At 40.0% G+C, this 25279-nt stretch overlaps 2 protein-coding genes across 29 annotated transcripts in view; one reads left to right on the top strand and one right to left on the bottom strand.

The window, feature by feature from the left end:
• Window positions 1-25279, bottom strand: part of LOC130086249 (nuclear receptor subfamily 1 group D member 2-like) — a 297692-nt gene that overhangs the window by 136511 nt on the left and 135902 nt on the right. The window lies entirely within an intron of this gene.
• hoxc13b (homeobox C13b) lies at window positions 17515-19787 on the top strand. The gene is made up of 2 exons (XM_056252507.1): window positions 17515-18147; window positions 19508-19787. The coding sequence occupies exons 1-2, from the start codon at window positions 17625-17627 to the stop codon at window positions 19765-19767; spliced, it is 783 nt and encodes a 260-aa protein (XP_056108482.1). The 5' UTR covers window positions 17515-17624; the 3' UTR covers window positions 19768-19787.

Genomic DNA, 25279 nt, shown 5'->3' with positions numbered 1-25279 from the left:
CCCCCCCCCCCCCCCCCCAACTAATGCCATGTTATGAGCGAGTCAAGCGAGCGAGAGTTAACAGATAAAAAATAAGTACAAAATTGTAATTTATTTATACAATTAAACTATACTCCACAGTGATTAACCCCCCCCCCCCCCCCCCCCCCAAAAAAAGCTATAAGTTGCATTGGCATAGCAATAGCAGTGTTTCAGGTTGTTTGTTAAATCTGTGGTGGGTGGTCCTTTGGCCTTCTAAGGGGGTTCAGGGGCATGCCCCCCTGTAAGAAAATTTTGTGCATTTTAATGTTAAATTCATCAATCTGGTGCACTTTGAGAGTTCAAAATTAAAAGCTCCACCCATATTCAGTGTGCAAATTAAACAAAGGAAAATTCAAACCTCTTTTAGTTGTGTCTGTCTACATTACACTACTACATAATAGTTATAATATTAATCCCATGACAGTAATATATATTTGTAAAACAAATGCACTGAAAAATAAAGGACGGTCATTAAAGCGGTAATGTTTGCATGCAGGTTTTATTACTCATTTAGGAGAGTATTGCAAGAAGCTACTTACATTAACCTTACTTTCGAAAAATAAATACAATCCTGATTTTTCATGAAAAATTATGTTAGAATTGTAGGCCTAAAATACCTTGGTATCAGCTGGTTTTCATCAATGGCATAATTAATACAATTGATTTGGTTTGTCGTGATTAATTTGTGTTCATAATCAGTAAAAAAAAATAACAAGAATAAACACATATGATTAATTAAATTCAATTAAATTATTATTGTATTATTAATTATTTTTTAACTATCTTGAAACTATCCAAGCAGCGTTTCGCGCTCAGATGTGATGGCGGAATTATTACATTACCAAAATGTGAAAACAGAATATATTTAAATTATCCATCAAATTGTCATTTTCTCCTTACTGTCTTGCGAGTTAACAAAAAATTTCTGACCAGTAAATTACTTGGTGAACAAATAAAACATTTTGGCATTAGGCATTGGGGTTGATAATGACTAAAAATGTAAAAAAAAAAAAAAAAGTTTTACCTTATAAATAGAATTTAGTGTGAATGGGAACATGATTTATTGAAAATAAGTGTTTCTTAAGTCAATACTTTTTAATGGCTTGTCAACTTTCCATTCCTCCGCTGCATGATTCTAGTCAGCGCTGGATTCTAGTCGTCAAAATACAACTCGTCAAAACTTCGCCAATCACAACAAGCATATCGGTGAGAACACTCATTTAAACAGCATACACACACCCAAACTTGACTGCACATCATATTTTTGACATTATTGGTACTGCTTTCAATGGTAATGCAATAGAAATGAACACAAAAAAAACTGCATAGTGCCTACCTACAACACTGACGGTGGACTTGCGGTCAGGAGTAGAGTGGACGAATGTTTTTTTTTTGTTTTTTTTTGAGAGGCTGCTGTGCTGACGAATTTTTCTACGTGCACCATAGACGCGCACACACAATATGACCTCACGTTCTGCGCATATGTTTTACAACATAATTTAACATATAAATAGCCCACTTAAAGTGTTTATTACAAATAAATTATTAAATGCTTAAAATGAATAAAAGTAAATGAACAAATATTTGCGTTATATTTAAACTCATGAACGCCCCCCATTAACACCTGAACGCCCCCCTTTCAAAAATCTTGCTTCCAACGCCCCCTGTTGTTCTCTGAACGCCCCCTGGGGGGCGGTACCGCCCCCGTTGAGAACCACTACTCTAGTGGAATGAGCCCTGATGCCCAGAGGGCATGGCAGGTCTTTTGATGCGTATGCGGCTGCAATGGCATCAACTATCCATCTGGATAGAGTCTGTTTCGAGGCGGCCAACCCTTTGGTGCGCCCACCGAACGAAACGAAAAGCTGCTCAGATCGTCTGACCGGAGCAGTGCGAGTAATGTATAATCTCAGGGCCCTGACCGGACACAGGAGATTAGAGTCAGATTCGCTATCGGATGCAGGCAGAGCCGATAGGGAAATAACTTGTGCCCTGAACGGGGTACCAATCGCTTTTGGGGCATAACCATGTCTAGGTTTGAGAACGACTAAGGAGTCATTGGGCCCAAACTCGAGACAGGAAGCGCTACTGGACAGCGCGTGAAGGTCTTCCACACGTTTTACTGACGCGAGCGCGGGCAGAAAAACGGTTTTGAGCGAAAAGGTATTTGAGGTCCACGGTGTTTAGCGGTTCGAATGGGGGGGCTTTCATAGCTTCGAACGCTGCGACGGCTGCCACATACACCTTGAGAGTGGACGGGGACCTGCCCTTGTCCAACATCTCTTGGAGAAAAACTAGCAAGGAAGGGACCTTGCATGACCGTGGGTCCAAATTTCTGTCGGTGCACCATTTAGAGAACACAGAACATTTAGACGCATAGAGCCTTCTAGTAGAAGCCGCTCTAGCCTGCATGATCGTGTTTAACACTCCCTCTGGCAAAGCAACAGGTAGTCGTTGATCACCCACGCATGTAGCGCCCAGCGCTCTGGGTGAGGATGCCAGATCGTGCCGCGAGCTTGGGAGAGGAGATCTGCTCTGACTGGAATGGGCCACGGGGCTGTCTGTGACAGCTGAGTGAGCTCCGGAAACCAAGTCTGACCCTCCCAACGCGGGGCTATGAGGAGCACCGAGTGGCGTGTTTCCCTGATTCTCTGAAGCACCTGTGGTAGCAGAGAAACCGGAGGGAATGCATAAAGCGGGCGGCTGGGCCAGGTCTGGGCTAGCGCGTCCTCGCTCTTTGAGAAAAATATTGGGCAGTGGGTGTTCTCTTCTGAGGTGAAGAGATCCACCTCTGCTCTGCCGAATATTCGCCACAGCTTTTGGACTGTAAGAGTGTGCAGGGACCATTTCCCGGGGGGAATGGGGTTCCTGGACAGACTGTCTGGACCGTCGTTCAGATGACCCGGCACGTGCGTCGCTCTGAGCGAGAGCAGGTGATACTGAGACCAAACTAAGATGCGTTCTGTCAGCTGGAAGAGATTCCTGGATCTGACTCCGCCCTGACGGTTTAGATAGGAGACCACGGCTATATTGTCCGAACGGATCAGCACGTGGTGACCGTGAATGCGCGGAAGAAAGCGCGTGAGCGCGTTCTCGACCGCCAGCATCTCCAAACAGTTTATGTGGAGGAGACTCTCCTGAGCTGACCAGGGGCCGAAGGCCGGTGAGCCCTCGCAGACCGCACCCCAACCCGTGTTGGATGCGTCTGTCGAAATGACTTTTCGGCGAGAAAAGGTCCCCATGGAAACGCCCCGCTGAAACCATTCTGCCACGGTCCATGGCTGCAGAGCTGTGATACAGGTCTGCGTTACCTTTATCAGCTGGCGGCCCGTGGTCCACGCGCGGTGAGACACACGGCTCTTCAACCAGAGCTGAAGCGGGCGCATCCGCAGTAACCCCAGCTGGAGCACTGCGGAGGCTGAGGCAATGTAACCAAACGCCTTCTAAAAAGTTTTCAAAGGTGTGAGTCTGTTCATCTGAAAAGATGCGGCGAGACGCTGAACACGGCGCGCGCGCTGTGTTGACGGACGAGCCGTCATCGTGACCGAGTCTAGCTCTATACCCAAGAAGGAGATAGTCTGACTGGGTTGTAGTGCGCTCTTTGTCCAGTTGACAGAGAGGCCCAAAGCTTTCAGATGGCCGGCGGCTGAGTAAGCGCGGGCGTGAAAGCTCGAAGTCGCTCTGCAGGCTTTAGAGGGAAGCACAGGTGATGAGCGCCATCTCGTGGAAGGCGGGCATAAATGTGCGGCGACCAGGTCCTCTACAGGGGGAATGGAGAGATAGCCCTTTTCTGCGGCTCCGTCCACAACGCGGAAGAGTCAGAGCAAGTTCTGGCAGAGAGCGGGGCATTCCAGGACTTTGTGAGTTCCGCGTGCAGTTCAGGCAGGAAGGGCGCGGCCCGTTTTGTGACGGGAGTCGAGCGCTGGCGGAAGTAGCTGCCGTCCATACGGTTGATGGTCTGCTCGGGGGAAGGGGACCAATCGAGCCCGAGGCGTTCGACGGCCTGTGAGAGGAGGCGCACTAATTCCTCCTCGATTCCAGCGCGGGTCCCAGAGGATTCTCGGGCCGAGGAGGCGTGAGAACCGGACCATTCCTCACTGTCTGAAGCGAGAAGCGAACAGGTTTCCTTGATGTCCGCGGCGTCATCGGAGGCGACAGAGCGGCCACTCGGCGGCAACTGTACGTCCGGAAGCGGCGGAGAAGGAGAAGGAGAGCGGGAGGCGACAGGCTCCGGCGGGATGAACGCTTCCAGCTGGGGTTCCGGCGGCCTCTGAGAGCGGCGTTTCTTCTTCCGCGGCGAAGTCAGAGGCGGCGCGGAAGCAACTTTAGTGGCCTGAAGTCGAGCCCGCAGGGTCGACAACGGCATCTCCTCGCAGAGATCGCACCCGCCATCGGCGAGGGCGAGCTCGGCGTGCTCCAATCCGAGGCAGAGAGCGCAGATGACGTGGCGGTCTCCAGTCAAAGACGAAGACAAAGACGCTCGGCTCTTTTAGATACAATATAATAATACAGGAAGCTTTTTCGTAAAAAGGATACAAATCCGTCGGATGGCGCTAGCTCGCAGGACGGCTGAAGGTGGCGAAGACGGCCGGCTTCCTCAGTCTCCCAGATGCTCGCTAGAGTTGCCTTTTCGACGACGGCGGCTTCTCTCAGGATCAGCAGATGCGTGTAGCCTCGCTGAAGAGATGAAAATCAGAGTTTACAGCCTGGGAGGCGAATTTATACTCTCTGACCACGCCCGTTTCGGCGGGCTCTGACGCAATGAGAGCATGTCAGACTCTCATTGGCCGAGAGTTCATTCGCATCTCCTCATAGGCTTAAGCAGTTCTCTGTGAGCGAACCAATGAGCTGCTAGCTAGCCCGCTCATGGTCTGCTGCAGCTGAACTGCGTTGACAATGGATACAAAATTATAGGATAATTTTTTGGCTTCAATTTCTCAGAAAAGATTAATCTTTCCCATAGCGTAAGCTAGCTTACGCAATACGAGAGAACCTCTCGTAAGAGAACGTGTTTCACAGTGCCCGTTTTTTAAAACAATACCATTATCATCTCCATGTTAACTACAATTCAGTTATGCACATGCATACATGTTCAGCCAACAGATGCATAATGTTTCATTACAAAATGACATCGCCACCTGGTGGCCTGGAATGAATATTACAGCGTTTTAGTCGTTTTCACAACCCAGCATTTTTTAGTGTACTGTTTTTTTAGCAAATAGTTTTTCATTGTTCTTTAAAGTTTAGAATTAGAGATTTTTTCAACCACTATTCACAGTTTCCAACTATTATCCAACCACAAAACCGAATCCATTTAGTCAGAGCAGCAAAACTCAACTCATATCTCGATTAACTGAGAATACTCTTTCTAATAAAATGTAAATGTATTATATTTTATGATAATTATCTGTTCTTCCCTTCTATATAATATCTACACTAAGTTATAAAAGTCTTTTGTCATGATAGATTCTAGTCATACCTATTGTTATGGTTGTGGTAGTAACCTATATGTAACCAAACATATGTTAATACAATTATATAAAATGTTTACATATATTTTTTTCTTGTTTTATTCTATTTGTACATGTAATTCTGTTCATTCAGAATTAGAATTAAATGTCTCTATTTACATTGAGATTTCGGGGTCTTTGCTGCCACCTACTGCATTCTTGCTTTCACAAACCTCCAAACTCTGTTTTTGCATCCGCATTATGACAACAAAATGCTTGCTATTTTTATTTAAATGTCCTGCTCCCCTAGATGTATGTCAAATTCAAGTTCAACCCTTTTAGGGCTTAGCTAAGGACCATAATTGTATATTATTATTTTAATTTCAGAAGGTCATGGGAATATAGTGTGACCAGAGGTGGGTAGAGTATCCAAAAACTGTACTCAAGTAAAAGTACAAGTACTTATAGAAATATTTACTCAAAGTAAAAGTAATAATCTTAAAAGTTACTTGAGTAAGAGTAAAAAAGTATCCAATGAAAAAACTACTCAAGTAGTTAGTTACTAGTTACTTTACACATAGGCCTATATATATATACTGTATATGTAACATGATATTATTTAGATTTTTTTTTTCATTTAAATGACTATTATTATCATAATTAGATAAGCTATCTTTGCAACAAAAACAGAAGAGACAAACATTATTTCTGTATATCTATAGCCTGAAAACCATTGGCTGTCCTTTGGTTTGTATAATAGTATAGTTACTTATACAACTACATTTGGATTATTAGACAATGTCGGAAAAAAGTGACTATGGAGTTTTGCATTCAAGGGATGGGAACCATTGACAGAAAGTGTAAAAACTCTGCGCATGTGCTCGCAGTCATGTCATGCCCAACACAAACAACGATCAAATGCACGGATCTTCTTCTGTCTGTTCTCCAAAATGTATTTAAATGTAGGCTATATTTATGAAAGCATCTTTAAACTGGTTAACTGTGTCTAATAAGGCAGGCAAAGGCATTCGTTTTCAAGTCGAGTTCGCACGCCACTGCGCAATACACACTCATTGTGTGTGTACACACATTCATAAACTGGACGATGATAGCTTATTTAATGTATAAAGTAATGTATATGTCCAAAAAAAGGGTAATGCCATACTTTGTAGTAGTGCTATGGCGCAATAATCTGTTTGGTTGTAAAATGTATTACCTTGTCCTGAATAAAATCGAATGTAGCCTATCGTCGTGTGGAATAATTCATTCACAGACAGCTTACGAAGTAACATACGAAGATGTTCAAGTTCAACTAATAAAGATCTTCATCGCTGGCAAAAAATATGATGCATTTGCAGATTTACTTTCTAGACTGTACTGTAGACTGCCACTTCATACAACGCTCTTGATGTTCTTAAATCTTCCTGTTACGACTCCGAGACGATTCAGTGCGTGCAGGAAACTGAACAGATCATTCCAACTGATTCGCGAACCGATTTAGACAGATCTGCCCAACTTGTTTGATGAAGTCTTTGAACAGAATCGACTCAAAAGAGTGATTCATTTGTGAATTGAGCATCGCTCATGCCCAGAAAAAAGAGAGAGCGCGCGCTTAGAATAAACTACGCTTTTAACAACATATTGCATTAAAATAAAGTAACGAGAGGAACGTCGCCAAACGTAACGAAGTAAAAGTACAGTTTTTTCATTAGAAATCTACTCGAGTTAAAGTACCACAATTAAATCTACTCTTAAAAGTACAAATTTTCCAAAAAAATACTCAAGTAAATGTAACGAAGTAAATGTACTTCGTTACTACCCACCTCTGAGTGTGACTGATCAGAATCTTTGCAGATTGTTTAGTCATCATACAGAAGTCATGCATTCTCCCTAATACAGACAAGTGTATTGTGTCAGCCAGTCTGCTCATGTAGAAGCATTTCCACTCGTGCAGCACTGCAATAAACCTGAGGGCACACATATCAACAGACACGCTATAATAAATGTCTTTTCCATGTGTTGTTAAAGCAGTTTCTCAGGCATGTTATATAGGCAACTGAGCTTAATACTTATTCTACATGCATCTAAGAGAAAAACTGTTCTGAGAATGTCAAGTTATTCACTGTGATTTATTAGGTTGCCACAGATTTAATTCAGAATCGGATGTGCATGCCTTGTTGTGTCCAGTTTCTTTAAGCCAGCAAAGCTCATGACCACAGAGTCATGTTAAGATATGGGTTTATCTATAGTATTTTGAGCCTTTGCCACAATTTTTCCATCAACCAGAGTAAAATGAATAGTGGGGGTTTTATGAATGAACCGCTATGTAAAGTGGGGGATGGGTGAGGAAAACAAAGACAATTTTATTGTTGTAGTTCTTTTTTGCCTGCAGGGTGGCGCTACTGCGCACATGGTGGAGTTGGTATATGTCTCGCACTAAAGGCGGGTGAGATAATGTGGATTGCAGACTTCTGGCTCATAACAGCAGTAAATCTTGTCATTGCTAACATCAAAATGTGAATGGTCGCCAAGTTGTTAACAATGAGTTCTCTCTTTAAACACACCAAGCTTTTCTCATTAGACAGAGATTATCTGTCTTGAGTCATTATAAGACTGTTCGTATTTAAACCATGATAAAGTCATTTTTCAAAAACACTGTTTTTATTGCCCTACATTTCCAAGAACACTAAGAGGATTGTGTTGTTAGACATCCACATGGAAAACTGCCTTTATATCCTCCAAGAAAATGCACTTACGTTTACAAAGACCCTGTTTTATTTTATTCAATAAACGGCTTCTCCTGCTTGAATAGCCTACTACTCGAATGGCAAGAGCTAAAGAAATATTCAGAGTAGTTATATTTTTAGGAGATGTGCTTTCTCATTCTTGGCAAGACTTAGGTGGCCTGGATATGTCTTCTCACAGACTGTCTCTCTCTATTTCAGTGCAAGGTCATAAAAGTCTTTTTGAACTACTGTGTAAAAACGAGCACCTGCATACGAACACACAGTGAGCCGCTGTAATGCCACTGCCGTGTTTATGATGCCATGGTTCTCGCACCCAACACAAATGCTTGCAAATGCTTTCTGTCGCACACATAAGCATGGGATAAGTCCTGTCAGGACCACCTCTGTCAAATATTTATTTTCATGAGACACATCGTTGTATAACAACTTTTAAAAACAGAAGCAAGTATGAAGTACAAAAACAAACCCGATTGCCAGCCTGGAATTCCTAAAAGCAACAGAAGAGGTGGGAGAGCTGAGATGAATGGAGAACTTCAAAAGAACCATTTGTTTTTTAGATATCTTAGAGTCAGATAATTGTGAGCTTTAATAATGTTACCTGTCTGAACTAAAGCTATTTGGCTACCCTCCTTGGTTACATTATCCTCCAAGTGTGACAATGGTCTGAAGCCTGAATAGAATCACAGCAATTCATTGGCTGATGGTGCAAGGGCCGCACTCCAAGGCACTGCAGATACGACCAGTGTTGGGGACAGTTACTTTTAAAAGTAATGCATTACAACATTGCGTTACTCCCTAAAAAAAATTAACTAATCGTGTTACAGTTACTTTTTATGGAAAGTTACATTACGTTTGCATTTTCTTTTTCTCACCTGGGCTTGTTTGTTTGTTTTTAATAACAACAAACATTTTTGGCAAATGTAAAGGCCCTTTCACACCAAAAGTGAAATGAATAAGCATCAAGCTGAAAGAAATGCAAATTCATACCCGTACAGTAGAGGATGCAGCGCAAACAAACCTTTCAGGAGAATAGGATGCAGAACAAGAAAGTTCAACACTTAATGTGATGCACTAAATGTGATGCTTATCTAAAGTCATTGTTGCTTGTTGAAGTGGATCTCGAAGGTCAGCAGCAAAGAGACTGGTTAATAAAGTGAGATTATAAAGTATATTTTTGTATTTTAATATACTTAATTATTGCAGGATTGTGTAATATTCAGAGTTTGCATTTCACTTTTTCTATTAATTTTGAGTAAAACTGACTCTGTTTTTTTTTTTCAAGTGAAATGAGTAAATGCATGCTTACATTGATTCTAAAACTGCAATAACCATCGTTCACACTGCAGCACACACAACGCCTCTGCACTTATTCCCTATTTCTCTCAACACGAGGACAGGCGAGCTGTCAGTAAACGGATAAACAAAGTAACATGCATTACTTATTTGAAAAAGTAACTCAGATATTCTGTTGTAGGCTAAATTTAAAAGTAATGTAAAGTAACTTGAAAAAAAGTAATCTGATTACATAACTCAAGTTACTTGTAATGTGTTACGCTCAGCACTGGATATGGCACAAAAAATAAATACAAGCAAAGCCCTGCAGAGGTAAGGAATGAGTGAGGGACTTTGCAAGTGTCACAAAGCAGAGGGCTGCAGCACATAAAGGGTGTTCTCCTGTTCTTCTCCTCCTCTGACTGCAGAGGAAGAAAAGTTTGGCCATTCCTGGTACCCGAGGAATGGATCCCTGGAGGAATCCCTGTTACTGGTCAATTGCTCCCTTTCCCTGACTCACCTCACTCTGAGAGATCCTCATGTGGTGAGCGATGTACAACGCATGAGAGGAGGCCGACATACCTGACTCACTTATGTTCCTCAACAGTTTTTCTTCATCCCGCCGCCACCCCGACTGACTGGTTCCTATCCCAGCCAGGGATAGGGGGATCGGACAGCACGCCAGACAAGCACGCTCTTTTACTCTATCTGAATATTTGCAACCGTGAACTCGTGATAGCTATGAGAACATGTATGAGAAGCAAAACCAGCATCATGAGGAGGCTATAGCATACAGGAGGGATACATTAGAAATAGTACAGCAGGCCAGCAAGCCCTCGCCCTCTGTCTGGTGGTAAATGTGGCTCTGGTGATGCTGTGTGATGGGATTACATTCCCTGTTCAATGATAGAGAAGTTAAAAATCAACAACAGTTGAATTTAAATACAAAATGTTTTTCTAATAATAAAAAGCAATTGTTAAAGGTTCTCTAAGCGATCCTGGGTGACGTCACTTCTTGTTGACGTTCAAACTATTGTCAAACAAAACGGAGGCTAGCTAGACCCTCCCTCTTCCTCATCCGCACACTAACCCCCCAAACCACACCCCCAAACCCTTCTTGTCGGTCATTGGCTGGAACAGTTTGTTATGTTTCGGGGAGCGGGTCACCACAGTTTGTTTTTGTTGCTGTTTGTGGAGCCTGGGCTGTCTACAGAGATCGCGTTTCTTTACAGTGTGTTCAGGGGACAGGCAGCCAGCGGATATATAGTGAGGAGATGTTTGCTGTATGTGACAAAAAATGTTTTGGCCTAAAAAACGCGTGACATCGCTTAGAGCACCTTTAAGTGAATCTGAAGCCATCACTGATTGAATACCCGAATACTGTGACTAATAATAAGCTGATTATTAAGTATATTTATAGCCTAGAAATCTAGACGCACCCTAGCGGCAGCGAAAATTATTGCAGCCAGTGTGGTCTAGCAACTCTCCATAGGCTTTTGAGCTGGAAAAACCAAAAACTGGTCGGGCCAATCACATCGTGTATAGAGTCGGCGGGCGGGCTTAACACAATGACGGCACAGTTCATGACGTTCCGCGAGATTTCCATAGGTGATTTCCCTGCTACTTGAAAACAATGAAGATGCAGCGGTCTTTCGAATCGGCTTTGGCCGCGACTCTGGAGGACTTGGAGTTAAGAGAACGTCACTTAAGTCATTCTTAAAAAAGGAAGATGTGTTCGGAGATTTGCCGACCTGATACGGCAAAAGTTTAATATATCAATTAGCTCCGCTGGTGGAAAAACGCATGGGACTCAGGCCCCATCCACACTACTGCGTTTTAGTTTAGAAACGGATAATTAAAACGAATACGATCTCCGTCCACACCAGCGTTTTAGCTGCGTATTAGAATTGATCTCCGTCCACATTAAAACGACTGAAAAAGCGGATCACGTGACCATTCACCAACACTGGGCATGCGCGTGCCGGTGTAAACACAACTTCATTGATAAAATTATCCCACCATGCTCTGGGTTAACCCCAAACCTACGCTCCATGTACGCTCAACGCCGCCGCTGCACACGGGGAATTGTCACAGATCGCTCGAATAATAGCTTGACTCCGGCGCATGTAGGCAGTTATAGCGCTGTAAAATGCAGAATTTACTTGTACAACAGCTGCTAGCAAAGATATACGCCATGACTGATGACACCCAATCATAGAGCCGAGCGTGAGCCTCTACTACGTCATCGTTTCTAAAGTCCTCCGTCTTGACCCGTCTACACTAAAACGCCCTCCGGAGATTCAAAACGAAAAACGGATCGGCAGCGTTTCTAAACTTCTCCGTTTTGGGTCTCGGTTTTTGCCGTTTTAGTGTGGACGGGAGGTGCAAACGTAGCAAAAGGTCTCCGTTTTTAAACGAAAACGCAGTAGTGTGGACGGGGCCTCACTCATCCACAACCGTTCGTTGCTCTGGTTGGTTGTAGCGTTATCCTATTGCGTGCAGAGGGATTTTGAAAGGTAACCGTTTATCCCGCCCCTTGGATTGAGGCATGTCAATGGAGAGTTCCCAGACCTAACATCTTGATGTAGGTCTGGCATGCCAGGCTAGTATATTTATGGAGTAGAATACAAACTTCATTTTGTATTGGTGAGCCACCCTCACACACTACAACCATCAAATATGTGAAGTTGGCTAAATGAATATTTTGTCAATAGAGTGGTGCAGGTATGACGTCACTTTGTAGGCTAATAGGCAGTTTGAGTTAGCATCACACTGGTTCCCTCGACAAAAACTCAATAGGATTTTCCCATAGACTTTTGGATTATTGCCAAAAACAAGCTCTGTGATCAACCAAAGTTAATGATACTTGCACGTTTGGTCCATCAAGATAATTTTCATAGATGAACACAACTTTTGTGCATTTTGAAGCCTAAATGCAGCCACCAGAAGTAAAAAGCTAAAGGTAGGCTATAAACGAACTAGGCCTACACCACAGTCCCACGAGTTCAACGTCACCATCAGCTACTGACTTTCAGTTTTATCTAAAAAAAATTCACATAAAGTTTGAGTTAGAAAAGTTTATAAGGGCACAATTATAAGGATATTGTCAAAGCGGTCTGAGTTTACCTTTTCGTCATGATGATGTTTAATCTCCTCGACAGCCATTTAGCCACTTGTTAGCCACGGCCCAGCAAACAATAGCCCTTATAGCCGTCATTTCTCCGTCTAGGTTAACTATAGACCCGATATAGTCCGGCTAGAGTAACCCACTTCTAGCCAAAATAACATTGAATTTGGTTACATGTCATTTTTGCCTAAATAACTTGTGAGATATATGATATTCCATCATGTAAGCAAAGTAAAGAGTGATTGCAAGGTGTTTGGTTTCATTTCTTCACTCATTTCATTTATTTGTTATCTAATTGATGACTAATCTATTATTGGGCTATGGTTTAGACGTCTATTAAATTTTGTCTTGTTTAGCCTTGATGCTGTGTTTGGACGGCTACTTTTAAACGCAAAATTGCTTGCTGAGCGTCTTTTCTTCAAGACACGTAACATCTTAAAAAATCACGAGTGGGGTAATACTTATGTATTTTATGTTGTAGAATAAAACGTGAAAGTGTCTTGAGCTTGTGTTCACCGCATAACTTATTTCAGCCATTTAACCAAAATCCCATTAAAAATAGCCTAAGCCATAGGCTAAATGACACAAAATACATTTCTTATTAAAGTAGGCTAGCTCATCAGATGATTCTTAAATGGATTCTTCTAACTGTCATAATAAAAGCAGTGCATTTTGAATGCTGAACAATGGCAGCTTTACAAACAATCCTGTAGCTTCATCGCAGAAATCAAGTGTAACATACATGCCATTGCCGATATAAAAAAAATTCTGGCTTCCAAATAAAATCCCTGAATTGCCAACACAGTCTCATGAAAGTGCGTATCTATACCACGAATGTCATTTCTCGTGCCATTTATACGCCAAAAATGGTTTTTGCGTGCATATGCTACGCACTGAAAACCCCTTGGGTAGGTTTAGGGGGGAGGGGGGTGGGGAGTGCGTGCGTATTACACGCCTGTTAACCCACAGCTTCGGAGGGCCACACAGTGAAACTCTGCCTTAAAAGCAGTGCCTATACCCGATGTCCTCATCTAGATGTGGCTTATAAATTGGCTAAATCAAGTTTATATCTAAATGTATTATTTTCACAGATTCTGTGTTATGTTTATATTTCATAAACCTAATATTAAAAACTATGGAAATAGTCCTCACTAATATAGTGAAACAACGTGTCACTAGCTGGAACAAGAAAATGGCGCTCAAAAAAAAATGCTCATAAGGCTTCATTACAAAATATTTAAACAAATATGTTATTTGAAACTCCCAGGGATTTGCTGGGGCATTGCACTGTATTTGACCAACAACTGTATAGTCCTAAGTGTTTCATATCATGTTTAATGTTCTATATTTATCGAAGAGAATGTATTCAGAGTCAGACGTATAGTATCGTGGTATTTTAATTTGACTTCGGAGATGAAACCTTATTCGTTTAGCTGATTTACACAACTGGGCGAAACATAGTCTGCGAGATGTCCATATAAATGTGTAAAGTACAAATACATTTTGAATTTAATGTGTAGCTCAGTGGAATGTCCTCAAATAACAGATAGCTACTGCATGCTTAAAAATCTGTAATCAGTTTAACCTCGTGCCTTTTAAAATACATTTTTAACCTATTGTGTAGTTTTTCCAGTGCAAACTAGTGTTGCTGCAAAATACCATCTGCTCATCTCTGGCCATCTCTGGCCAGTTATTGGCAACGGCCAATTATTTATTAATATTATTATTAAATGAATCCTTTGAGTCATGAATGCAATTTGCAAATCTTTATCATTGCAGACCGCACCCCAGCAAAGTTCTGTCCTGAAACATATACGACTTTTTATTACGTCAGCCATCTTTACGGTGCCATCCTCTGAAGATCCTATAGTGAGTTAAAAAGAGCTTTAGCTTGACGACCATTGTGTGGTCTGGAGTCTGGACAGAGATCCCTTAACTTGAACTTGGACTTCTGCAGACAGGCATCCTTATGGTGGTTTGAGCAAAGGCTGAAGGGCTGTTTTAGCTATTTAGTTGATCCTGTAATTTAAAGAATGGTCGTGATTATACAGTTAAACATCTACAACTTGTAGGCTATAATTAGCCGTTTTATGTTTTTGCGTGATTCATTTATATATTTATTTATTACTAATATTGGAATATATTTGAACGATCTCACGTCTAACTAAAATATTTCAATTTAAGCGAGAATTCGTAAAGACAATTTGCGGTGGAAAAGCCTCACAACAATACGTTTCTGCAGCGAATTCGTATGATTACAGTATGCCCCCAATGATGGTTGTCTTTAGGGGTGAAATTAGGGATCCTGGTCCATGCTTAGTTTAATTTAATTTTATTATATTTTCTATTTTATTACGATTACTAATTGTAATCGTAATAAAATTAGTACTTATTAACGATTGCTTATTAAATTACTAATTAACGATTGCTAATTTTTTTTTCCCATCTGCCTTTCTGCTGTTATCTCGGGACGCTTGTCCCGAGAAAAATGGCGTTCGTAGGCTCCAGTTTGGTATCCTGCCTCTCACGGGGATTTCGGATGCCTCAACGCCTGTGATGAGAAGACCAACGCCTGTGAAGAGACGACTCAACGCCTGCGAAGAGACGACTCAACGCCGGCGATATGTTATCCCCTAAATATTACATGATAACTAAATGTATTTTTTCCAGGTACTTTCTGATATGCACTTACTGTAAAGCTATGATTGTTAGCCAGAGGAGAACTGGCCCCTGACTAGCCTGGGTTCTCCCAAGGTTTTTTTCTCCATCCAATCTGATGGAGTTTTGGTTCCTTGCCACTGTCGCCTTGCTTTTGGCTTGCTTAGTTGGGGATATTTAATATTTAATATTCAACAATATTATTGAACTGTGTTGTACTACTTTCATGTTATCACTGTGAAGCTGCTTTGATGCAATCTGTATTGTGAAAAGCGCTATATAAATAAATGTGACTTGACTTGACTTGACGATTACAAATACGTTTTCTTATAAGCATCACATACGAAATCGTAATTGCGACTTTTTTGTCAATGATATTAAAAGGGTATAGGCTACTAATATATTTCTTCATATTTTTGTGATAGCCTATTTCTTGTTAAATTCTTGTTAAAAATGGTTAAATTCCCGCACAATTATTTTAACATGTCACGCCGAAGGATGAGAAATTTGTATAAAGCAAATCTGTATCTGTATTTAAAATGTTGATATAATGTAATGAACAATATATTTTAGCATTTTAAGTTAATTTGATCATTTCTACATATTTTAAAATGCATTATACATCGGCTAACTTTACATTCGTTGATGCATTATGAGCAAACAATAATTCATAAATTAACATTGACCTTAATACATTTTGTTATTGATATAATGCTATATATAACTTTCAATGTAAATTCAATGTTAAGTGTAACAATTTGGACACTTTTAACATGGCAAATTCTGAAGGAATTTAGAGGCCTGTTGACGGAACTACTTTAAAAAAGGAACTTTAAAGTCTAAATATATTTTTAATATTATATTTTAAGTTTCAATCGGAGGTCCCTCTGGTAGAGATCAACCCGTGATGATTATAGTGTAAAGATAAAGAATAGGTAACCATTGAGGACAATAGTGCACGTGAACTCGACAATGTAAGTGTGAAGTTCGTTCTTTCTGTCTAGACGTATTACGACACTCTTTGTCTGTTTCCACCTTGACCTTGGGTTTTCTTGCAGGCAGCTGGTGGCATTTGGACGATTACCATTATTTAGGCTACTTGCGCTACCACAGTCAACTGTACTCTTAATCGAATTGTAGGCCTATGCTTTAACTATACTCAGTAGCCTAGTTCCGTGCAATTAACATGCACAACTAAAATGTGAAGTGAAGTCCTACGAAATTAATCTTGGTGTTTGTAAACTTTAAATTATGTTAGGCATACCGATTACCTCCTTTTTTATTTATTATGACTATTACTATTTTTTGTATTATTTCTGGTTAATTATTATATAAGGTGTTTGCATATTTTTGATTTTGAATATGCAAATTATAAATAAATATTGTGAATGTGCATGCGATTTACTTGATCTAACCCTTAAATTAACCTACAGTTGTCCTACCAGTATTTCGGAATTAAGTGAAACCAATTTATTTAGATGTTACACAAGCGAAATATACAGAGATAGGGTGGGTTATGGAGTTCTCTAAACTCAGAGAACTATTCTTACTTCCACGTATATTCTTTGTAATTTTATTACTTATATCCCCATTGAACACACTGAGACACTTCATCGAATCCCCAGTTCCCATGCTGCAGACAATCCCATTAGCGTGTTTTTGTAACTTTTGTAGCGTGTAACTGATAAGTAAGTGTTTGTGTAAAACAATGTCAAACACTCGACGGGCTAAGGAATCTTGAGCTACAGAACTTTAATACATTATGTGTGGGGGTTTTTTCCCTCAGTAGCAGAACGTTTAACGAAACTTTTCTAATCCAAATTAGCTTGTTTGCCAGACAGCGTTATAAAACAAGAAAAAAGTTTCTTCGAACAAATATCACACATTTGCAGTATAACATTTGCATTCAGTGTCTGCAAAAACTTTAGGCTTAATTTAATTGATTTATCATAATTTCACAATGCATTAACCTTTCCAATAAACGATTCTCGAATATGTATTTGTTCTTGGAATAATTATGAAAAATAAACCGTTTTGCTTGATATATAGGTCTATTTACAAGCCATCCACCAAGTTTCTCATTTTTTATGACTCTTTTCGTCAGTGATATTAAGAGAGAAATGCATCTTCTTCTCCTCTAAGAAAACCGCTTCATCTTGACAGCTTGTGTCAGTCATCAGGGTTTAACAATGCGCATGCGTGCACCGAGAAAATGAGCTTGGAAGTGAGGTGTCAGTCTAGTTTTAAAAAGCAACGCATGATGATTCCGCTGATTCTGCGTGGACGCTGGGCGGACACATTGTTTTACGTGTAATGAAAAAAAAAAACCTCGGATGAACAAACAAAAGCATGGAGGGACTGAGCGGGAGCTGTCCTGCCTCTCACTGCAGTGATTTTATCCCGCACCCTGCACTGGGACGCCTCTCTGGGAACCACCGGACAGTGTACTCGGATATCCCTGCGCCACAGACCTCATCAGGCTCATCCCTGAGCTATGGATACCCATTCGGGAGTCCATATTATGGATGTCGACTTCCGTACTCTCACAACGTAAACCTGCAACAGAATCCATGTTCCTTCCATCCTGGGGAAAAATACGTGGAACCAAGCGGTGTGCAACCATCTGAAGAGCTTTCCAGTAGATCCAAAGAATACGCTGTTTACCCAAGCTTTGCCAGCTCTTATAAGTCTGTGCCCGGGTATTTGGACGTCCCGGTTATACCAGGAATCAGCGCGCGCCCAGAGTCCCGGCATGAAACTTTATTCCCGGACAGTTATCAGCACTGGGCACTATCGAACGGCTGGGATGAGCAACTATATTGTTCTAAGGAACAAACACATTTTAACTACCTATGGAATTCCCAGTTTTCGGGTAAAATGAAATATCAGCAAATATGATCAAGCTTGGCATTGGTATTCATGTTTGAAATGCTTGTGTTACACACTAATTTATACTTTCCCTATTGGAGTTTAAGAGGGGGCAATTAGGAGTTGTGAAGAAAAAAATATTAGGAAATTTAATTTATCGTCACCCAATCTTAAATATAATTTATATATGTTCTTGTAGGCCCCCTTGTTTTTGTTATAGCTACACTAGTGATTTTCCGTAGTTATAGATTATTTTTTAACCGAGATTTTGATTGGCAGGTGTCAGTTTAAACTGTAGCGGATGTAAACTTCAGTTGAAATATTACCTTTTTATAAAAATGCGTTTTGCTTAAATAATAGCTCTGTATACGATTTTTTTTCTTAATATTGCAAGTAACCAATCAGGACTCACGCTCACCCAATTGCAGTTAAAAAAAAAAACAAAGAAACCTCATTGATTGGTTTTGGTCGTGTTAATGTTAAAGTAAAACAAATTTGTCTGCAAATGTACAATATTTGGACAAGTGATCATTTTAAATATCACGTCTGTCTATTCTGCCTTGACAAATAATAGTTTACTACAAACAGGTTGTCCGATTGACTAAATCATATTATTTGTGATCATAACTAAATTGTTTCTCTTCTTGGTTTTTTTTTTTTTTTTTTTGCTTCAGAGTAGTGTAATTCTATAATCTACTAGGCTTAGATTAAATTAAGTATAGGGCGAATATGAACCGACGGTACAACTGTAGTTTCAGCGTGCTTTACATGGGACTTAAAATGTTGAATGTTGAATTTAAGTTCTATTGTGCTGGAAAAGGGGGTTTAATGTTCAATAATAATGTTGCAATTGTTTAAAACCACTGTGTGGAGAAGAGTGGAGCTTTTTCTTATGAGGACCAAGATGTGCTGATTTACTTAAAGAACATTTAATTGAAAATTAACGACTAACGATTATTCTTTATGGTCGTTCGGGTTTCACCAATAGGCTTTCTCAGTTATGCCTATAGGCCTAAGTGAGTGTTGGAGTTAGAATTTCTCACTTAAATCCCTTGTGTTTGTATCAGCTCAAATATAAACATTTCCAAACCATTTGAAAACGTTCATTTAAAACAAACAATTTTCTTATTCCAACGACGATAAGATTATAGATTAGATGACTCACAGACAACAAATAATCTCATAAAGGCCTAGGGTCACGGCATTAAATCTTTAAACTCTTGGTCAGAATTTTGGTCACAGTTTCATTCACCAATAATTTTACTTGCTATGTTTGAGAGTCAGGAGACATTGACAGAGATTGTACTTGACATTGGCAAGTGATTTCTAAGATTTTCTTCCCGCCTTAAACTATTTGTTTGCAGATGTTATGCCGCACCAGACCGAGATGAACGGATATCGTCGCGGTCGTAAGAAGAGGGTTCCGTACACTAAGATTCAGTTAAAGGAGCTGGAGAAAGAGTATGAAGCCAGCAAGTTCATCACTAAAGACAAGAGAAGGAGGATCTGCGCCACTACCGATCTCTCTGAACGCCAGGTGACCATCTGGTTCCAGAACCGCCGGGTTAAGGAGAAGAAGTTCGTGTGTAAACCAACGCCAAGCAAAGTCATCCATGCTATGTGATTATCGTCGAGTTGTTTGCGCCAAAAATTTCATCATTCAAGCAGAAAAAAAACCTACGGATCTGCCATCTGAACACACTCTTGTGTAATGAAACATGGCCTACTTTACAGTTTTAGTAGCCTACAATGCAGCAATAGATACATTCCAGAGAGGAGTCACAACATCATTCATCTTATTTTAAAGAATGAGTTACGTTTACGTAATCTGGAATGCTTAAGAGGTCTGATGATTGTTCATTTTCACTGAAGATTTACCCCATAATACACGTGTCAATCAGCCCATCAGATTCGTTGGTTTGGCGTTTGATAGCTATAGCCTAAACAAGACTGCTGCTGTTAAACTGCTCACTGCTATTTATAATTAGCCGTCTATGGTGTGACAGATTTTAAATCATGCCTACTGGTATTTCTTGCCTTGTTTGTGTAGGCCTATATTTGTTCTATCACAGAAGGTTGTGACTTTCAAAAGCAACTGGCATGTTAATTATTAATATGTGTAGCAAAATCATCAAAAGTCCATCACAACGTATGATGTCATCCATCCATGAATTGTTTATTGTCGGCTTTGCAGCAATGTTTCCTTCTTAGCGTTTTTGTTCCATTTTATAGCATGCATACATGCGAGGTTCTTGTGTCTTATAAAAAACGTATTGAATTGATGTTAAGGCGTGTTTACATATATGCTTTGTTGATAGTGATGTACTGTACGGCAAAAGAAATCCTTCTTTTCTCCTTTCAACGCTTTTATTCCGCAATATTTTCATGCAATTTCATAGGCCTAGCCTATACGTGAAGAGTGGAGATCATATCAGAACTTTATTAATGGGCCACGAAACACACAAAAACACATACTGCATGTAAGTGAAAATAATGTGCAGAAAATAAGTTGACAAAGCAGGAATTATTTATGTGTCAAATTTTCGCACACGTCAATTTCCAGATGTTTGTCATCTTATGCTGTACTATGATTGACTGAGATGAAACAAACCTTAGCCTAAGTTATGAAATGGCAGGCCATGGATGCATTTGACTGTCCGTAACGAAAGCCTATAGAGAAACATATTTATTATCCACTTATTACTGAAATGTGAACATCAAACATACGTTCCGCTATATGTAAAATATTTTACTCTATAGTCATTGTACGTTTAAATGATGTCAACTTGTCTATGTTTCTATACAGGTTTCATATCCATATTCGCTCTCCAATGCAGTATTTTTTCAGTCTATGCGTGAGCGGTGTGTGTGTGTGTGTGTGTGTGTGTGTGTGTGTGTGTGTGTGTGTGTCCTGGACTGGTAAACCATTATGGGTTCCCACAATGATAACAATATCAAAAATCCGTGTGGGGACATTTTTTCCTCGTGTGTGTTTGTGTGTGTGTGTGTGTGTGTGTCTGTTAAAGCAACACTAAGTAAGATTTTTTACCTTGAAATAATGTTTTCAAAATCGTTTCAGTGGTTCATTAAGTCGTAACAGGGTGAAAGGCACTTCTGCTATAACCACCCTATGTATGATTGCCAGATCGGCTCGCGTTTCTGTAGTTCTAATGAGACATAAGAAAACTACAAATTTGACTTGCTTTACATCAAGCATTACAATAGTCATTATTTTGTTTTTCTTCGTTTCTGATGTCGCAATACATCATACTTTCGTGAAATCATGCAACATACCTTGTCTGTGGACATCGTTCATTCCAAAGCCGGTGCTGATAAACAATGAGCGTGCGTGCGACAGTAGGCTGGGTAGGCTAAATTATTTATGACAGAGGTAATGGACAATTCCGCTTCCAACCGGGCGACGGCAAAGGAAAAGTTACTTGGTGTTGCTTTAAATTCATCGCTCTTACGTCTCACTCTGGGGTTGAAATGTATATATTTAAATCGAATGAAATATATATATATATATATGTTAGCATGTTGGCACATACTAACAAGAAACATGCTTCTACACACCACACATGCAGTTTGCAAATGTTCATTGGGACTATGGTAAAGGTTAAATCGGTGAATAATGTTGGTAACGACGGAAATTGTTTGTAACCATATTGCCAAACGAAGCTTTGGAGAAACTCTATTAGATTATATCTGTAACTCACAGAATTTTTGAGCTAGACTGCTTTTACACAAAATATCCACATTTCTTTATAAAGGCAACTCTCTGCAAGAATATCACAGCCCATATGAGTTGATGTCAAATACATGATGTGCCTTTGTTAAAATCACGGAACAGGGTGTAACACATTCGGGAGTAAGTTATGTAACAATTAAACAAAAGGAGCAAAAACAAAGGCCTCATTATACAATATGCTTCAAAAATAGGTTTCTTAAAACAATCTATAACAATCACAACTCCTCTCTCCCTGTGACTGGGCATGACTCAATCACTGAGGTGTGTGTGTGTGTGTGTGTGTGTAAAGAACAAACTTCCTTGACAGTATTTATGCTTAATGTATGCTTAAATATGCTTAACACTCAACGCCTCCTGTGAACTATAGGTCTAACAAAGTTTGAGATTGTAAATTGAGTTAGTGACTCTGAATATTCTCAATCAGAGTCAGGATAGTGACAAGTAAATGTTGTTAACAACAAGTGAATGTTGCAGTGCAGGTTTGGTGGGACAGAGACTGCAGACGGCACATCTTACCCACACTTCCTTTTGCTTCGAGTGGCCAAAAGGCTCCATACAAACAGCAGAAAAGAGTTGCCATTGTGTGAAGAATCCTCATCACAGGCTTTCCACAACTGATCTGACTGACCTGCCCTTCAATGAAACCTCATCAGTTTCTCTTTTTTTAAACATTGGCAGACATTAATTGTCTTTTTTCATTGTTTAGGCATTCTGAAAAAAATATATAAAAAACAAACTGTTCTTTTTTTATGTAAGGGGATGGTTGTAACACTTTTTAAAGATGTTTAAACATGACCCCTGTCAGCCATGCAGTGTTTATCAACCCCTATTTCTGTTTGAAATTAGCAGGTTAACATGCGTCACATTTTGCTTGAGAAACAACAATTTATTCTAATAGTTAAATTACATTATATGCAAAAGTTTAAGTAAACAAAATATATTTTTGGTCCAAAAAAAAAATCATTCTTACCTCAAAATCTGTTTTTATATTATATTATGAATAGCTAAAATCAAGAAAGTTGACCAAAATATTGGTTAATAATTGATCGTTGAGATTATCCCACTTTTTTAACAAACAAAACTCTCACACAGGTAGTCTATATTTCTAAAATTTGTTCTGCTATATGATCTCATCAGCATGTATACCACTTTAAAGCTGCAGTCCGCAGTTTTTCCTCTTTGTCGCTATCTCTGTTTGAAATCTTCAAATGCAGTTATTTGCGGAATCATTAACTCTACGTGAGTTGTAGTTCGACACCGCACAACGCGGATGAACACAGTGTTTGAGGAGAGTGTGTGGCTGTCAGTCACCGCGCCGGTGTGGATAGGCTACTGTCATTCGCAATCACAGATTATTCTTTTTGGAAGTATGACCAACATAAGAATTTTCACCGGAAAATGTCATCTGAACTAGTAAGAAACATCCACTTTTGTTCTGGTTCTGACTTTGCAGTAAATCGCGCTGATTAAATCTAACAATCGCTTATAAGTTATCATATCACGCAAAACCGTGGAAATTATACTTAGTTCTCAAATTGTTAATGTTAACAACGTCAGCATTGCGTGACTACATGTAATGTCCTTCCGATATGTATCCTTGTTTTCGGTCGGTTGCAGTCTCTTTTTTTCTGTAGCCGCTCCGAAGTCCGAACGAAGTCTCTTGCATTTACAACGGGTGAATCTCTAGTTGTCACTGGTGATTGTCGTTTGAACCTTTCTGGATCCGCCATCAAATTGATAAGTTTAATTATATCAAGTGCTGTGAGAAAAGGCTGTAAATCTCCACCTCCAGCATCCTCACACGCAATATAGCCTTATTCTAGCCGAGACTCTTTCTTTATGTGTACAGATGTGACGTAATGACGCAAAGACATGCTCGAATCTCCCGCGGAAATCCACCAGTACCACTGGAATTAAAAACATTACTAAGCTTACCGTTTTGAATCGAGCTAAGGCAAGCAGATAGTTTTGAACACGTTGCTGTTACGATCTCACGACCAATTCGTCCGAATTTGACGAGTGATTAAAAGATGGCTAATTCGTAACAATTCGTACGACCTCACTCGTACGAATTAGTACGATTTTTGCTAAAAACGTACATATTTGACGAGTTGCCCAATTCGTATGAATTCGTACGAATGACCTACCCCTGACCCCGCCCCTAAACCTACCCATCACGTGGGTTTAGACAAATCGTACAAATTCGTACGAATGAGGTCGGAAGAATTCGTACGAATTAGCCATCTTTTAATCACTCGTCAAATTCGGACGAATTGGTCGTGAGATAGCGTTGGTATTTTCTCAAATATGTATTTTGGAATTTTTAACCCCAAAAAAGCTACGGACTGCAGATTAACAGGCTACCATGAATATGGACTGTGTGCTGGTTGACCATAGACAACAAGTAGACCATTGTAGTCTATATACTGATGTCGACATGGTTAAGTGTGCCTTGAAGCTGAAAAATGACTAAACAGTTTGGTCATATTAAAGCATTTCCATGAATGTTCCATTTTAACATATTGTGAAGGGCCTATACCAAGACTACAAGAAATCCTCATGGTTGCACGACAGTTGTTCATATTAATACAATTATCCATCAACAGTAAAATGTGATTTCTGAATGTTTGTTTGTTGAATGATAATACGGGATTCTCTTCTGGATAATTGTCTCAGTGACATGTTTTTAAAACACGTTAGTAAAAAAAACGTTTTACTGCTATTATTTATTATCCTTAATTATCCGTAATTCTAGTGTTGCAATTAATATAGGCCCATGAGCTATTTTGAGTGACCATTTGCAAAGCACAATTTTAAAAGAAGACCTATAGGGTGGTCTATCACTGCCTCTCGTGGAGAGAGGGTGTAAGTGTGCAGGTTAAGAGCTGGGCGGGAAGGGGGATATGTGAGCTTACAATGAATTGCTACATCCTCAGTAAAAGGTGCTTGTAACTCAGAATTTTAATTGACCAAAACACTCAGAGCACAAACCGATCTACTCCATTCAAATTATTGCTTATTTGGCCTATTTCTTTTGCAATTAAATAACCTCAACTTTCCTGTCATTGTGTGTATAGGCCAATTCTCCACTGCATCATTATTTTATATGTCCGTCCTTGTTTTGTTGATGTTGATAGTTTCTGTCTCTTCCCTCCATGTCCCTCTCTCTCACACACAGAGACACACACACACACACACACACACACACAAAGTTTCATCATATGCATCGATGGATGATAATTCACAAGACCCAAAACACAAGGGTGCATATTTGAAATATCTATAGATATAGCCTATTTTATTATTATACTATATTCTCTGAAGGCGAAGCACTGCTACTTGGGCGGAGTGATAACCGCAGCACCTGAGACGCGCCGTGGTGAGG

This window comes from Rhinichthys klamathensis, unplaced genomic scaffold (genome assembly GCF_029890125.1).
Source record: "Rhinichthys klamathensis goyatoka isolate OS25496 unplaced genomic scaffold, OSU_Roscu_1.1 h1tg000095l_1, whole genome shotgun sequence".
In the NCBI taxonomy this organism is placed as follows: Eukaryota; Metazoa; Chordata; class Actinopteri; order Cypriniformes; family Leuciscidae; genus Rhinichthys; species Rhinichthys klamathensis.
Note: the sequence above shows the minus strand (reverse complement) of the source record. Positions and strands in the feature narration are given on the sequence as shown.